Source organism: Protomyctophum parallelum (assembly GCF_964188405.1).
Source record: "Protomyctophum parallelum genome assembly, chromosome: 16".
Lineage (NCBI taxonomy): Eukaryota > Metazoa > Chordata > Actinopteri > Myctophiformes > Myctophidae > Protomyctophum > Protomyctophum parallelum.
The window spans coordinates 18,944,841-18,962,791 of NC_139711.1; the positions used below are offsets into that span (position 1 = coordinate 18,944,841).

At 44.9% G+C, this 17,951-nt stretch overlaps 1 protein-coding gene across 4 annotated transcripts in view; it reads right to left on the reverse strand.

Annotated features, from left to right (window-relative positions):
• The window catches only part of dlg3 (discs, large homolog 3), a 165,456-nt gene that overhangs the window by 5,386 nt on the left and 142,119 nt on the right, over positions 1–17,951 (reverse strand). For 2 of the 4 annotated variants that reach the window (XM_083786477.1, XM_083786476.1), the window contains 7 exons: positions 13,906–14,020; positions 10,534–10,710; positions 9,665–9,740; positions 8,891–8,990; positions 7,243–7,284; positions 5,996–6,046; positions 4,567–4,668 (listed from right to left, as the gene is read on the reverse strand). In XM_083786477.1, coding sequence (XP_083642603.1) covers positions 4,567–4,668; positions 5,996–6,046; positions 7,243–7,284; positions 8,891–8,990; positions 9,665–9,740; positions 10,534–10,710; positions 13,906–14,020 — 663 coding nt within the window. Of the gene's footprint in view, positions 1–4,566; positions 4,669–5,995; positions 6,047–7,242; positions 7,285–8,890; positions 8,994–9,664; positions 9,741–10,533; positions 10,711–13,905; positions 14,021–17,951 lie in introns of all 4 variants that reach the window. The other 2 variants (XM_083786475.1, XM_083786474.1) reach the window with 1 other exon arrangement.

Consider the following 17,951-nt stretch of genomic DNA (forward strand, 5'->3'; position numbering starts at 1 on the left):
ACCGTCTGGGCACCCGACTGGCAGTCGCAGTGTGCCGCGGGTTCGACTCCCGAGCCCGACACGGCCTTTACTGCATGTCATCCCCCCCATCTCTCTCCCGTTTCCTGTCAGCCTACTGTCTGTCCTTCAAAAACCAATAAAAGGCATAAGCCGCAAAACAATATCTTAAATAATATTTTTTAAGATATTTTTAAAATATCTTAAAAAAAAGAGAAAAAAGGCCACTATAATAATGGCCTTGTTTCAATTGTTATACCGAGTGAGAGAGAGAACAGACTTAGTTTATGCAACTCACATTCAACACGTTAGCTGTTAATCTTCCATTTCCACCATTCTAATAGATTCCAGGGGTGAGTAAACAAGTAGCAGCTCCATGTAATTCCTCTGAAGTGATGCAGTTATGTCCAGTCCCCGTTCGCAAAGTGCAACCATCCCCTACAGAGCTACAATTATTATCAATATTATTATAAACTGCCAACTTGGCTATAGCCTATTAGTAGTTTACATCAATCATTGCCTCTCAACCCCATACGCGTAATGTGCGTCACGGACTGTGTCCAAAAGAATAGACATACAAACCACCAATGCACCGCTCATGGCAGTTATTTTGGACACACCACGTGACGACGGCTACAATACTAAGCATTTTGGAAACTAAATAGCCTGTACAATGGACTGTAACATTGCGTGCAGGTCATCATCATGTAACTTGCCTGTATCTTACGTGTATGCAGTGAACATTAACGGAGCGTTATATGGAGCATTTACCACGGTGACGTCGATTGATGATTGATTAGGTCAGGACGACATTAGGTTATATTATTCACCATTTCACCGCAACCAGCTGGGTTAACGAGACTGCAGTGCAACATGAAACCCCGACGTTATCAAAATCTTATAAAACATGTTTGCATGCATGGTATGCAAACCAGAGCACAGCCATCGATAGCAACAAGTTAGCAAGTAGCAACAACAACCACCACCACCAGAGCAGCAGCTCGAAACAGCCAGAGCAGTGCGCTTTACTCCGCCCTCCACCTCCAGACACAGTCACATAGTAAATGAGTAACTTACACCAGCGAGCCCTCTTCAAAACGAAATTAATACATATTACACAAAACAGAATTGTTATTTCAATTATAATAAAATTCGTAAAAATAATAAAAATAATAACTAGATAAAGTGGCGCAGGTCTCCACCAGGGCAGGTCAGGTTGTGGCCTCCTGGTGGTGCTATAATAGGCCAATGTGAAAAGGGTGCCATTTCTTCTTATGCCTTGGATGATTTGAGGCATTTTGTTCCAAAAATGTGTTTTGCAAAAATCCACCTGTTGGTGGCACTATAACAGGCCAATGTGAAACGGGTGGGATATATTCCTCAGCCTAGTAGTCCGGCAGCCGGGGTTATGGGGTGGGAAATTTCGTATATAGTCTTTTCTATTGGCTTAAAATATTGTCTATATACATACATTCATGAATCCACTTGCTGACCGGCTGTCACTATTGGGCAATTGTTTTTATAGGTTTTTTTTGTGACCCTACCATTAACATCCTATGGCAGGCAACATTTTTTTAAATGTCAAACTTTCCTTTTGCTTTAAGTAGCATGCAACATGTCAAACTAGGGTGTTTTCATGATTCTGAATCCATTCAAAGCATTAGTTTTGCACAAAATGCACTCCTTGGGCTAAAAACGGCCATAGACGTCATGACAAATGTGATGAGGTCAGCACATTTTGGGCAATGGCTGCTTTGTTGCCATAGGATGTTAATGGTAGGGTCACAAAGAAACCCCTATAAAATAATTGCCCAATAGTGACAGCCAGTCAGCAAGTGGATTCATGAATGTATGTATGTAGACAATATTTTAGGCCAATAAAAAAAGACTACCAAATTTCCCACTTTAAAAAAAGAAGCCTGTCGGCTGCCGGACTATAGTAGGAAAGTCTGTGAAAGATTTCACGTAAATTGCACGTTGCATTCATGATTTGAGGCTTTTTGTTCAAAACGGGCTACTCCTGCAAACTTTGAAAGGCAATGTTAACCATGACTATAGAGATAGTGTGTAACAATTTGTGGGATTTTTGAGTGGTGCAACCACTCCTACAACCAGCATTGTCCATGTACACCTATGTACTAAGGCTGTCACGATTCTCGATACGAATCGAAATTGAATCGAAATTGACGTTCGATTCAGTGTATCGAAATGACGCACCGAATCGCGATGTTTTATTTTTTACTTCCGCGAGCGGCCGGGCCATTCCGCGCATGCATGCTTCCGCTGGGGGAGAAAAAAAAGAGACGAAAAGCCAGCTGTATCGGAGCCTTGCCACACACACACACACACACACAGTCAGTCACATACACACACACACACACATCATTATTGTACAAGACCTACAAGCTCATAACGCACCGAGGCTCGACACATGTGAGCTTGTAGATCAGTTATTTCTTTGCACACCGGCCACGGCTTTTTGCACCGGTCTGCACCTGGCCATCATTTGGTTACATACAGTTCCATGCAGTCATCTTTTTTTAGTATGGTAAACAATAAACATTGCATGCAATGCATTTTGATTTAATTGTAAGAGGGAGCGTATCAACACACAGGTGTAACCACTACATGTTCTGATTGAGCATGGGGAAGCATCGGACAAACACATGATTTCATTATAAACTGTAGGCCTACGTACCGGTAGATTTTCACCCAATGAAAATTTACACTTCACGGATTATAGGCCATTTGGAATTAGAACAATCGGTTGAAAATTTACCGAGAATAACACGATTTAAATATCAACTTTTTTGTTGCGCCGAGGACTTGTTGCGCCGAGGTGTTTTATAGTACTATACTTGTGAGGACCTGGCTGGCGCACGCCGCACACAAAAAGGGTTCATCTGCAAGCTCACAAAGCGCTGTCATGCAACACTTGGAGCTTGTAGATAGTGATACACGGATGACAATAAACACACAGAAGTGAGAGAACGAGACCGCTGTTGTGTTTTACCATGGCCAGTGCTGTTGTAGACAGCGACGACGATGACACACGGAAAGAAGTTTGGAAATATTTTGGCTTCCCAGTGAGTTATGATGGCACACGACGCATCGTTGACAAAACGGTTTCAGTTTGTCGTTTATGCTCCAAACGAGTGCCGTATCCCAAAGGCAACGCGTCAAATATGGGCCAGCATCTTAGCAGACATCACAAAGAAATCGATCTGTCCAAAGATGGTACAAAGACAACAACACAGCCAACTATTCTAGATTCTTATAGAGAAAAGCTCTCAGCTAATTCGCCCCTGTGACATGCGATGATGCGACCACTTTCAATGGTTTTTCTTTACAAATCAAGATATTGGCCTAAATTATAATTATTAATTATATATCCCTCAATGCTGAAAAAGGAGGTTTTAAAAAAATAGATGTCGAAGCAAATCGTGAGCTTCAAATCGAAAATGTAATTGAATCGTGGACTAGGCGAATCGTGATAGCGAATCGAACATCGAATCGAATCGTGAGCTTCAAATCGAAAATTGAATTGAATCGTGGACTAGGCGAATCGTGACAGCTCTACTATGTACCCATGTGTGCACCATGATCACGAGTATGACTATAGGGTACCAGTAGGGGACGCCAGAAACAGAGAGAGATAGTGCTGCAACGTTGCCTGCTAATGAGAGAGAGAGAGAGAGAGAGAAAGTGGGGGGGGAGCTGCAACACTCAGTTCACATGGGTGTGATTTTTGGAGTAATATCAAAAGATGTGTTTTTCAAAAGTCGGCCTCCTGGTGGCTCTATAACAGGCCGTTCTGGAAATTTGGTGCAGATTTGATATTGTGTCCTGTCTTTTAGTATCTGCAATTTTGCGACTTCAAATTGTTGCCAGTCTTTTACGGCTGCTACCTTGTGATATGACAGTAAACTTTTAAAGTTCAAGATGAAAGACAGGGGGGAGGATAATCAACTAAATATATACAAAAGTAAATCTGCCAACTGTAACAGATCCCAGAGTCTAAATTGATGTTCTGATGTCCTCCTGTGGCGTCCCCGTTTTTCCTACCCAATTTCTCCCCAGTGAGGGGTGGGAGGGCGAGAGCCCTGGATGCAGATTCAAACACACTGCCGTATTTACTACAGCAGACAGCAGAGGTTCAAGATTCATAACTTGTAATGTGCTATTGGCGGTTTGTATTCTTTCTGGAAAAATATGAAAAGATACTCATGGAAAGGCTATATTATTTTACTTGTATTGACCCTAAAAGCAATTTAGTATAATTTATTGTCAGATAATGCCCACATAGCCTACTTCCGTGAACCGACTTCACTGTAGTAGCCTTTTCATAAATTATATTTGTTCTGTCGTGAAAGTTTATAGTTAGAGAAATTCAAAGTTTCAACACCAAAGTAGTAGTAAAGTAGTTGTGAATTAGAAAACTGGAAGTGTTTATACGTCCCGTTGTCCTTCAAGTTCCACAGCCGTCTTCCGTCCAGACGGCCCCTTCCACCCCACCTGTGACATTTATCGTGATGTTTAAATTGTGATAAAAAAGCTTCATGAACTCACGAGGGACGCAGGAGCCAAACTTGTGGGGGAACTCCGAGATGAGGTCGTCGTTTATTCTGTCCTTCATCGGGCCGAGAATGATGACGGGCCTCGTGTAGTGGACTGTAAGTTAGATAGTGGGAGGGGTGAGAGAGAGCCAAAGCAACAATGTCAGAACACACAATGAACCGTCCGTTTGCTCAAACCAGCGACTAGGACTAAACCTATGACATGGGGCGCTCTTATCATACATCATCTCATTCAGAGGACTAAACCTATGACATGGGGCGCTCTTATCATACATCATCTCATTCAGAGGACTAAACATATGACATGGGGCGCTCTTATCATACATCATCTCATTCAGAGGACTAAACCTATGACATGGGGCGCTCTTATCATACATCATCTCATTCAGAGGACTAAACCTATGACATGGGGCGCTCTTATCATACATCATCTCATTCAGAGGACTAAACCTATGACATGGGGCGCTCTTATCATACATCATCTCATTCAGAGGACTAAACCTATGACATGGGGCGCTCTTATCATACATCATCTCATTCAGAGGACTAAACCTATGACATGGGGCGCTCTTATCATACATCATCTCATTCAGAGGACTAAACCTATGACATGGGGCGCTCTTATCATACATCATCTCATTCAGAGGACTAAACCTATGACATGGGGCGCTCTTATCATACATCATCTCATTCCGGGCCAACCACAATTTCCATCCTCACTTTTGTCTTCAATGTTTGCGTTTACACAAACTCCTATGCTTGGCAGCGCCCCTCAAAAACACGTCCGTCAACTACCCGGCTTTTACACTTAAGAAAACTAACTAAAACCAGAGGATACGAGCGGAGGGGAGTGGGAGTGGCACGGGCTGATTTTAACGGGTCAGCGCGGCTTCGGAGCGATGACCATCCTCCCGTTTACAAGCCGCCATGGTGTGCACCACATATTTGAGCATGCCTGGTTTGCACGGACACTCAGACAGACACAGAGACTCGTGCGTGCTCATGTTTGAGGCGTGTTTCGGACCGAAACATGCCTCGTGAGTGATGACGAGCGAGCGCCACAACAGCCCCCTGGAGCGAGGAGTGGCTTTTCCCCGCGCTCCGCACCGCACGTATGCTGACTCAAACTAAATAAAGACTAAACTGTCTATGAGTAAATATCCTGACAATTTTGACAAGAACTAAACACCAGACTAGGTGCAGGACTAGTGGAGACAAGACAAGTCATGTTATGCATGCTTGGGTGCAGGAGGTTGCTCTGAAAATAGCCGATTGTAGCTCTGGCTATTTTTGGCACGAGGTAAAGTATGAATCAGGGCATTACGACACCATCACGGCCTGCCAAAAAATCTAAAGACTATGACTAAAACTAAATCAGTTTGCTGTCAAAATTAACACTGGTGGTGGAAGGTTTCACTTACTTTCCTGTCGAATGACTGGCTCATAAGAGAGAATTGTGTCCTCCTGGCCCTCTGTAATGCAAAAACAAAATCATCAGTGAATACGTCTCACTTATAGAAATCAGATCAGGTTTCTAAAAGTGAGAGCCGTGACACAAGTCCAGGGGTGGCTTAGAACAGTGGTTCCCAAAGTGGGGTCCGGGTACCCCCAGGGGTCCTTGAAGGGGGTTCCAGGGGGTCCCTTGCTAAATAATAGTTTGTAACCAAATGGACCCTTATGGGTCTGTAACTCTGAGAGTGTACAAATGGAATCAAATGGACCCTGACAGGTCCATTTGTACACTCTCAGAGTTAAATTAACATTGATTTTACAATATAATTTGGGGGTCCCAGAGATCTTCAAAATGGCCACTGCTAACGAGAGACAGCTATCGATGAGATACATGGATTAAAGAATATAAAGCCTAGAAAATGTAGGCTACGCTGTTGGCGGGCTGCCAGACAAAAGTCAATCTACGCTTCTGGCGTCAATCCCAACGTGATTCTTTGTTGCTGTTGTCATTTAGGTTGACCTCTCTTAAAAGGACATTTCACTGCTGGAAGAGACTGCATTCACTCAATGTTAATATTAAAGTCTGTGTGTTTGACTATAGGGTTTGACTGGATTGCTGAATTCCTACAATGCTCATAATGCTTTAGTGCACTTCCCTCCTTGTGGAGAGGGGGAGGGCTGCATGGAGATGTGACTTTGTAGTCCAGGAAGGAAGTGAGACCACATTTTCATGACAGGTTTTTGGTCATGAACATGGTGTCAAACCCAGGAAACAGTTTTTTTGTGTCCTAAACATTAAAATAAGCTCTATTTGCAAAAGGTGTGAAGTGGCCCTTTAAGGTGACATAAGGTAATTTAACTAAGCACCAAAAGGTGCCCAGCCCACATGGGCTTACAAGACACAACAAAACAACAATGGCGGTGCAATAACATGACATGCTTGGATACAGATCAAATGTTATATAATATACACTGCTATACACTTCGACATAAACCAAATACGAACACAATCCTCTTAGAAACATACCTGTATACGACTTACATCTATAATGATATAACATTTATCTAAGTCACCAACAAGCCATCAAACATAAGGCACCCACTGATTGGTGCAGTAACTGGAAACACATTATTTAAGTCTACATTCAGGATATTCCGGATCCTATATGATCTAAAATGATGATATGAATGGCATAAGCCAAGGTAAAAGACTCACTTGAGCTGCTTTCACTGTCGCTCGTGTTGGATGTCAAGCATTCTGGGAAGGATAAGACAAAATGTTTAGGGTTGCAGATCTCTTCAAAAGATAAATGCCACCAATAGAAATGTGCTCAGTTTTCATGCAGGTGAAACATATTCTCACTCATCTCAGAGCTGTAGGTGTTCTCCTGAGACGAGTGAGAATATGTCTCACACATTAAGTCCCTGTCCTTTAATCAACTAGGCCTATGCTAGTAAAAGGAGGAAAGAAAGAAAAAAGCAAGGAAAGCAGAAGTCTTGCTTGGTGCTGCGGCTTTTAATTCTGCCTACATTGGGGAAGTGGTTTTAAGGGTGAAAAGCAATCAGAGATTAAGCACTTCCTGTGACACTATGTCCCAAATGAGCGGCCTTCCCTCGCCAGCGTTTCCTTCTGCTAGTTCTGGGCCTAATGGTCTATATATGTCAGGAACAGGGCAGAGAAAACATGCTGTCTGGCTACAGGAAGTGCAGGCAGGCCAGGGGAAAACTGGAGGGAAAAGCATCTCAAACTAGGCATAGGAACACCCCGATGTTTATCCAAAAATGCCCTGCTTTACTGCGACCCCCTTGCTTGTGAGGATGTTCAGACAAAGCCTAAAGCCTGCTCTCACCCGTTGGGAAATGTGTTATGCACAGTATATCCATCGCTTGTTTGTGAACTGAACGCAAGTTGGTGGGTGCATGTCTTGTGTGTGTACTGTGTATGCGTCTGAATGTGTGTGGTTTCAGCCATTGCCAGCTGGGTCTGCAGTGACAAAGCATTTCGCTCTGAGCTCAGGGGACAGGCTGCTTGACACAGTACAACCACACACTTACTCAAACTCTTTGATCCATAAAAGTCATCGCTTAACCCTGGGAAGTCCTAGGGGGTCCCGACAGGTGAGAGCAGAAACCAAGAGAAGAGAGGCAGACAGGAAGAAGAATAGGTGGTTAGTGAGAGCTGGGAGAGAGAAAAGACAGAGAGCGAGCGAGAGAGAGAGAAGTGGTATGTGTGTGGATTGTGTGCTCGCCTTGCCCACCAACACATGGCTCTGCACTGTGCTCATTAAGCCGGAGCCCCCCCTTTTATTCATAGTAAGCCAAGGCCTTTCATTTACGCAGGCCCACAATCCCATTAAAATGGGATTGTGACCCGTTAGTGTTCAAAACCTTCAGTCCAATTAAGCAGATTCTTTTGCGGTGGGTCAGGGGACTGACTGGAAGGATTGACTGGGGATTGAGCAGGGGGCAGTAGCAGCAGTGGCACGGTGTTATGGAAGCCTGGTGTTAGATGCCAAGACAAGAAAAAACACACACACACACACACACACACACACACACACACACACACACACACACACCTGCCAGCAGCAACACACTAGACTCCTCTGGAGCCCAAATACAGACAGACAAGACAAAAAGAGACAGACACCAGAGAGAGTCCCTGGGTTGTGGGGGTCCTTCTCTGGGAGCATGAGAAGGGGATCGACAGTGGTTGTCCTGTCCACCCCCCTGGAGGCGAGCGGAGAGATGAGCAGTGGGGAGACGAGGTTGAGAAGCGTGAAAGGGGGGGGGGGGGGGGAGGAAGGAGAGAGGGGAGGGCGACAGCAGCAACCCCCCTCGGTCACACAGCTGGTGGTACTCACGTTCGGATTCCACCAACTCCTGCACAATGTTCTCCTTGCTCTTGTAAAACGGGAACTTGCGTGAGAGGTTGAAGCTTTTTTTGCGCTTTACTTTGACCGGCTGCTTGGAGGAGATGCATGGATGGAGGAGGAGGGTGCAAGGGTGGTGGTGGTGGTGATGATGATGAGGAAAAGAACACAACAACAGAATGGGTTTTCAATGAGGACGCTAAACACATGCATGAATGCAAAAAAAACAAAACAAAAATGTAAAAGTCTGATACGCGACGGTCAAATAATGAATATGACGAGCAAATAATTGGGGTGAAAATGAATGACAGATTCAGGCAAAGGGAACATGCATCATATTTATAATTAAAATAAAAATTTTCTCATCTTGGATTATTGGATAATAAAAACATAGCCAATAGCCATCCTATATTTTAAAATCAAAATGTACAATACATGCCAGGGTTTTCCCCAACAATGAAATTTTGAATGCCACCACCGAGCACATGATGAGCTGTGTGTGGCATGTATGGAGATCTCTTGTCTTCTCTGGCGTTGTGTGTGAGTAAAAGCTAAGATCTCAGTAATTTGAGCCCTTTTCTGGGCTTCCTTCAGTGAGCAGGCACTGCTGTCCTGTTCCCACACTGGGGGGGAAATAGGCCATCTCCCTGGGAGCCCAGAGGCGGCAGCAGCTCTTAACAAGAGGCCTGTATGTGGTACCGAGGGAAGGGGGCAAGGACTCATGGCTGCTAGCCCCCCCCCCCCCCCCCCCCCCTTTACACTTACCCTGTTTGATTCAATCATGCCCGTCCTGGCGTGGAATTTGACCGTTTTTAACCTGGCCCGCTCTTTTTTCTCCACTCTGCATTGAAAATGGGAGAGACATGGTCAGACTTTTGTTGTCACACTGGGCCGAACACAATGACGTGGGATTGTGTGTGCAGTGCACCAGTGTTGCCGGATTTTGCGAGAGAAATAAAGCAAACCTGGTTTATGAAAACAAGCCCAAAATAAGTGACTTAGCGGACAATTTAAACACTAGGAAAGAATTTGAAAGAATAATAAGCGTTGTGTAATAAGCTGTGATCTGCTATTTTCAAAATAATCTATGGGGGGAAAAAGTGGAAAATGTTGGAATGTTTTTGGAACATTTTAAATACACATTAAATCTTGTATGGGCATCCCTTGCACAAACAATTTCCAGATAGGGGTCCGTGGACAAATGCATATACCGGTACATTTGGGGGTCCATGACATGAAAATGTTTGAAGAGAACCACTGGTTTAAACAACACTAGGAACTGCACTTCAAAACAGCCCACAACTACCAGTATTTACAAGCGATTTTACAGTAAAACAAGCCCAAAGTCGCTTATGACAAGCAGGCATGACAACACTGGTGTGCACTGTGACAGTCAGGAATAGTGTTAGCATAACCCCCCCCCCCCCCCCTCCACCCCAGCCCCATGGCGTTTTGATGCGTGTGTGAGTGTGAGTGTGAGTGTGAGTGTGAGTGTGAGTGTGAGTGTGAGTGTGAGTGTGAGTGTGAGTGTGAGTGTGAGTGTGAGAGTGAGAGTGAGAGTGAGAGAGAGAGAGAGGGAGAGGGAGAGGGAGAGAGAGAGAGAGAGAGAGAGAGAGTCCAGGATCAGGTCGTACCGTTTCTTGCTTGGAATGACCCCGATCTGCTCGCTCTCGCCATGAGGCGTGACCAGCCTCGCCTGCCACCACTCGTCGTCCGAGGCGTTTATGACGTGTAGGATGTCGCCGTAGGAGAAGCTCAGGCCTTGGCTGGGCAGGCAGCTGTCTCTGGTCCGGTCGTAGTCGAACAAAGCCCTGCACGCGAGACAGACAAGAAGTCCACAAGGTTATCAATATCCCCCGTCTCAGGTCTCGGGGTCATATGGCATGGGGGTATGCTGCAAACAAACACGTGCGTGTGACAGCAGGCGTCCCATGTGACATTTCAAAATGCTGGTACTAGACACAGTGCGTTCCTTGTGATAACATAAACATGGGTAGTGTGTGTGACTGCATGTGCCACCACCTTGTCAGACAGGAAATCCCACAGACATTTACGCGTCTATTTAATACCTGCTTTACAGGTTCTGCCGTCCTCTGACCTTACCAGGCCATATCTGCAGGCCACGCATGCATACTACGATACAGTGGAAATGTCTTAAGGGGGTGGGGGGGGGGGGGTGCCGAACATTTCTCTATCCAGGGAAAAACCTTATAATTGCATTTTTATAGTGCTTTTCCAAGTGCTCAAAGCGCTTTTAATGGTTCATTCATTCATACATTGGGAGGTGAAGCAGTCGACACCAGCCTCCTCACTTCCCACATTCACACACCGATGGTGACAGGCTCACACCGACCGACTCATTGGAGGCAATGTAGGGTTCAGTGTCTTGCCCAAGGACACTTCGACATGTGGACAGGAGAAGCCGGGATTCGAACCGCCGACCCAGGGATCATTGGACGACCTGCTGTACCTCCTGAGCCACAGCCGACCTTGACCGCTAGAGGTGGGCAAAGTGCATTTTCTCATATGGCTTTCAAACAGCGGCTGAGTGAGCTCGCTGTGCTGCTGAATATAACATAAGATGCAATTTTGGTGGAAGCTTTCATCCAAAGTCTTGCAGAAAGAATTCAGTGCAAATGTGAAAATCAGCAACTATGTGAAAATCAGCAACTAACGCTGTTAGTGCCACAAAAGAGAGCTTCTGAGCTCCACAGTGTGGGAGAATAAGCATGGGTTACATGCGTGCACGTGTGTTCTCTGAGCACACACCTTAGAGAGGCTTAGCGCCTCCGCATTCCTGAGGATGGGCCAGGGAGGAGGACATGGCAGCCGCCAGCTAACTAGACCACTTTTTTCCTACATAACTGTGGGCTTAGTCACCCACAGGAGCAGGCTAGGCAGCGCAAGTCTCACTCACAGCAGCTAGACCTCCCCTCAGCCTATAGTTAATAGACTTATACTATACACATCTTCAAAGTTCTATATGCATGCACTCCTATATCGTTGCTGTTGGGCAGAAACATCCCATCTCTCCAGTCCATATTTGAACTTTTTGTGGGGGGTTTTTTGGGGTATTTTTCTTTGGTAAATTAATCGAAACCCTGCGAGGAAGTGAAGTACATCCGTTAGCTGGAAATGCAGTGAAGCACTTGGGTCTGTGAAGTTACATCACAATGTATTTAATCTCTTTCACCTTGACCCTCCGTGGTCCTTTCATGACTGATTTCATCGGAGCACTGTGGGGAGCCACCTGTTGTAAATCAGCTTCCATTCGGTCTGGCGAGCAGCCCAAAGTGAGATAACAAACATGCGCGGAGCCAAAGGTCGTGCGTTATATAAAGTGGGCTCTCAGAGTGTCTGTCATCAAAACAACAATCCAATGGAGGGGACAGGAAATACTTGCTCATCCACATCTTTGACGGTGACGCAAGTGTCAACCGGCTAAATGGCCCGGTTTCGCCATGTAAACTAGGGCACAAAACCAATAGAATTATCGGCCTTGCATCCAGTGTTGTTTTTGGCAGCAATTTCTTTTTAGTTTTAGTCATTTGAGTCTCTTGAATGGTTTTCACTTAGTTTTAGTCACATTTTAGTCACCTGGAATGTATTATAGTGTTAGTCTAGTTTTAGTTGATTTAGATTTTAGTCGACTAAATCTACAGGTGATTTAGTCGACTAAAATGTGTTTTGGCGGGCCTTGATGTCGTCGTAATGGCTCGATTTTACACTTACGATCTACAAGCTCACAACGCGTCAGCTATTTTCAGCATTTATATTATTATTATTATTATTATTCAGCATCTCGGTTAGCATCTCGGTCAGCATTTATATTATTATTATTATTCAGCATCTCGGTTGCGAGACGGTCAGATTTATTCTAAAACATTAAGACCATTTACTGAAGTAAATATTAAATATAGGCCTCAGTCGTTGTGAACTTGTGGTGTAATAAGGGGGAGTTACATCACAGCAGAGCTCAGTGAAATCAATTCCAGCGTGGATGATCTTTAAGTGTCGAAGAAAAACAACCACTTGTACTGGGAATATGAACGGTTCTAACATGCACGGGTGCAAAAGGTGACAAATGATCCATGGTCTCCCTCTATTCAAAACAACCGCTCCCTTTAAAAGGCAAGTGGCTGTGCTTGGTGTAACCACATCACGTCACGTTTAACATTAACATTTGATATCTTTAATCACAAGCCAAATAAACATCCATACAGTATGTACTGTAAATGTTCATTTGGAACGCAGAGCAACTTGTGTGTGAGCTCAGACAGCAGACATATGATGGAGAACAGAGATGCAAAGGAAATGGCAAACTAATATCTCTGCCCTCCTCGTTACTCGCTACCCGCTCCACCAGAACCATCTCTAAGTGCTGATTCTTTAGATCTTAGTTCTGATAGTAAGTTGGTTAGAACCATCCTCTGGCCTACCAGCCCATATCTACAAGCTAGAGATGCTCCGATAATCGGCCAGCGATCGTTGATCGATAATCGGCATTCAACCTATCTGTGATTGGCAATTTACCCAATCTGGAGAAACTGAACCATTTAAGTGGTATAAATGTCAGATAGAGTATAATATCATTTTACATTTTTGTGACAGGCCTACACAGTACACACACAGGAATAGCTTTGATGTAGGTTTTGACATAGTCATTTTGGAAATATTAAAATTCGCATCATTTCACAAGATCATTATCGGTGTCGGACCTATCGGTATCGGCCGATCATGAGAAAACCATCAGTGATGGTATCGGTCACTGATCGGAGCATCTCTAATATAAACCATGCATACTACAATCCAGTAGAAAAGGGACAGGGATGCACACGCAGATCCGACACACCAAACGGGCTGACATGCGTAAACAATGGTCAGACATGCGGTCGAACATCATAATGGTCTGATTCCTAGGCTAACTATTTGTTATGAGAGGGCGGACAGTTAGTGGAGCTCAGTCCTTGATGAGGAGTGTGTGTACGTGTTTTGTTGAACTGTACCTGACATAGAGGGAGCGTTTCTCGCTGGTGCGCAGGGAGCCCGATCCCGAGCTCATGCTGCTGTTCATCATCTGCTCCCTCAGGTCGTGGATCTTGGACTCAAAGCGGCTGTACTCTGCACAGACACAAAGCACACACACACACATCTGGGTCAGCACACAGCGCCATGCACTAAGCGCGCACGCACGCACGCACGTGCTGCTGGTGCTTTTGAGTGGTGCAGCCACTCCAAAGAACAGCAATGTCCCTATGTCCATCCCTATGTCCATCCATATGTCCGTCCCTATGTTCAGGGTGTTGTAGTATACAACATGCTATATTCACGTACAAGTACATTGTACAAGTACACAGCATGACAGCATGTTGTATACTACAACACAGGGTACCAATAGGGGCAAAAGTGACTCAGTGGCGCTGTTGTGCTAGAAACAGAGAGAGAGAGTGTTGCACTGTTTCCTGCTAATTACAATGTGGAGTGTGCATATATGAGAGAGAGAGAGAGAGAGAGAGAGAGAGAGAGAGAGAGAGAGAGAGAGAGAGAAAGAGATAACTGCTAATTCCCCCACACAGTAAGTCATAATGTCATTTCTCGACCGTTTCGGACACGGGCGGCTCGCCGGAACCGGGCCGGGAAGTTCCGGGGACCCCCCACACAGAGTTGCACCACTCAGTTCAGACACACAGCTTCACACGGGTGTGATTTAAATATTTTGAATACACTAGCCAAACATTTTGGGGGAGTGATGATGACGACCATGTCCTAGCCGTCATCAATGGGAGGTCTCTGTCTGTACGGCGGTGGTGAGCTCAGTGTTAGAGAAGGTTCAGTGGCTCCTTTTATTCAGCCCTGATTAATGACCCTGGGACCAGATGGGAGGTTTATCACAGATCTGCCCTCACACATCCAGTAATATCTCATGTCAGGTAATTAATTATGCAGATTAATTAAGTTCAACATGGACTCTTTAGCGTGGTTGAGGCGGTGTGTGTGTGTGGCGGACGGTGGGTGGGTGGGTGATAGGGAGGGGGGGGGGGGGTGGTCCTCCCAACAAGTTGGAATGGATGACCATTTGTCATGGCTGTGTAAATCCAGTTGCTGGAGGCCTGGGCGCCGAGGGATGATATATGAATCCACCTGGGCCTCCTCATTAAGAATGCACTCATTAGCCGGCTGTGTGCTGCTCTGTGGCCGGCCGCGCTGCTAGAACCAGCTAGGCAACAGACCCATACAAGTGCACTGCACGCCACGGCTAGAAAAACAAGACAACCAACAACAGACTGAGCTAGAAAAGCAAGTACGCTTTAGCTGCTGCTCATGTGAGCAAACAAAAGAAGACAGGATCACACCATGGGGGTCTGTCCATTCAATAGTGAGAATCTCACATTTTAAGTAATATGGAGGAAATGTAATAATTAGCGATACGATTAGTTTCTTAGCGATTATTCAATCGTTTACTTTTTTGAAGCATCAGATAATCGAAAAGCGTGTTTTTTTTAATACTCTAAATCCTTGTTTATAATAAACTAAATTGATTAGACTGATTAACCTCTTACTTCCAAAGTTATACTTCATTGTATGACATGTTATGAGGTTGAAATTTGCGATGTTTTTCTTTATATACAGTAATTAATCAAATTGATTACTGTTGCACTGATAAAATATATTGATTTCCCTCTTCATTCTGTATCAGAAAGAACTAGCAACTAAGCCATATCAGGCAGGAACCTCTTATCTCCATTATAACTACAAAAGGTACCAAAGTAGCAGATCTAGAGGCTCAAAATGCGGTGCGAACGCGCTTTGAGCTTGTAGATCTTTTATAATATTTTTTATGGCCCTTCCTCCTACATCCAGATTTGGGTCACTGTCCACAAACGTAAGTCTTAAACATTAAATTTACATTGAAAATGAATGTAGAATTTCACGTCATGGTGTCTGAGCAAATAGGCAGTGTCTATTTTACGCCATGATGATGTACGATAACATGGTTTTATTTGAATCCTGAAAAGTAACAGTTTTGAAGATTTCATTTCCCACTCGACGGAGATAATATAATTATCATCAGACCTGTCATTAGCTTGATTACCTATTGTAATACCTTTTCATTATCATAATTAGTCTATATAAAACAGAACCAATCTTCGATTATATCACATACATAAACATTTACAACATATTCTCTTTTGGCTGACCAAGCCCTGGGGACCTCCTACCTTAGGGTTTAATCATCCACATGCTTTCCCATTCCAACATGAAGAGCAGAGATCAAAGTCCAGGTTTCTGACACAAACTGTACAAGTAGTAGCCTTGAGAATATAAACAACCATGCCTACAATGATTACTTAGCCGAGGGTTGCGCCAGAATGCCAGAAAAGAATGCTGGGTCCGGTCCTGTGTGAAAACAGTGCTTCAAACACCCCCTCGTCTGCCGACTCCCCCCTGGCCGAAACGAAAACCCAGCGTGGACTGAAAGCAAACAGAAACCACACCTCGGGCAGGCAGTCACTGCCTGGTCTGGTCTCTCTCCACGCCCTGCTATACCTGCTGTAAGGGGTTAACAATACAGCCACAGAGTGACACAGCAAGGTGAGGTAACACGACACCACCTCTGCCTGACGGCCCGGTAACCAGGAGCAACGTCCTGGCGCTATCAGGGACAGCAGGTACACTGACTGCATGCGGAAGCAGCCACAGGGACGACTAGGTCCACTGGGTCTCGTACACAAGGAGGAAAGAACATTAAGGGAAGCAGCCAAATACTAGTGAAAGGGAGGGGCTGAGGCGGAAGACAAAGCATAGCTAAATGAAGAGAGGAGACGGCTCAATGTCCCCGCTTCACAATAGCAACAATTGTTTGGCTCCGAGCAGTGGGTGGTGAGACAGTGGTGTAAAGTAGCACAGGTGGCATAGCTCAAAAGCTTTAGCCCGGCTCACATTCCTTGGGGCCTGGTGGAGACCCCTGTAGCGCAGATCCCAGTGCTCATGTCTCTAAAAGCAGTCTGGAGAGACTGCAGGAACAGTCAGGAAGACATGACTGACCACCCTTACTGCAGACCCAGCTGCTGGTCTGGTGGTCTCTACAGGAGCACATGGAACGAGAGTCAAACAAACAGCTGTAGTGGGGACATCAGTACTAGTCAGGCCAGCCGGCTCGCGTCAGGATTTGGGTGGAACCAGATATGCATCATGGGAGCCTGAATCCAAGTCATAACAGAGGGGCAAGCAGTTCTCAGATCACTGACAGACACACACATGACACATGCATGCGTGCGTACAGTCAGTGCTGGGCGTCAATCACCCAAGTGCAACAACACACTCATTTGAGAGGAGAGGAAGACAGCAAGGCTAGCCTATATTATTTGGAAGATGAAAAGGAAGACTGAATAGAAACTGGGTCATTACTACAGCACACTTTGCCACTGCTTGTCCTCATTAGTTGTGCTGTTGTGCGGCATTTCATTCTTTATTTTATTTTAGGGGTTCGACTCGTCTGTCGTGATCCAGGTTATGCAACGCGGCAGGATGTACAGTAACACAAGCATGTGTTATGTTCTGGCATCAGCCCTGGAGACCAAAACAGTGTTTGACACTTACAGCTTACCGTTTGTATCCTGGAGCGAGGCTATATTCTTCCACTAACTAACACGTTTCCTAGGAAGTGCTGTTCCACTGAATTCTGAAGTTTAAAACACAATTCTGAAGCTATGGTCTTTTATGCATACATATTATCCATGTTTTGTTTGTGCAATTTCCTAATTTCTTCAATATAGACAATCTTATCTTACTTTTAAAGTGTCAACTTCCTCCCCATGCATATTCAAAGTCCTGTTTCTGATCAACTGCGCAAGCGCACCGACGATGGCATTTATACGTATTTCAACGACCCCTAGGTTCACAGGGTGATGCAGTTGAACTTGGGCAACTGCCTGCACACTTCCAAACAATATTTGATGTATTTATACAAGACCATCGCTTCAGTATTTAATTGTAAGCACAGCAGTGGAATGGCACTTCTAGGAAATATGCTAACAGAAGTATATAGGCA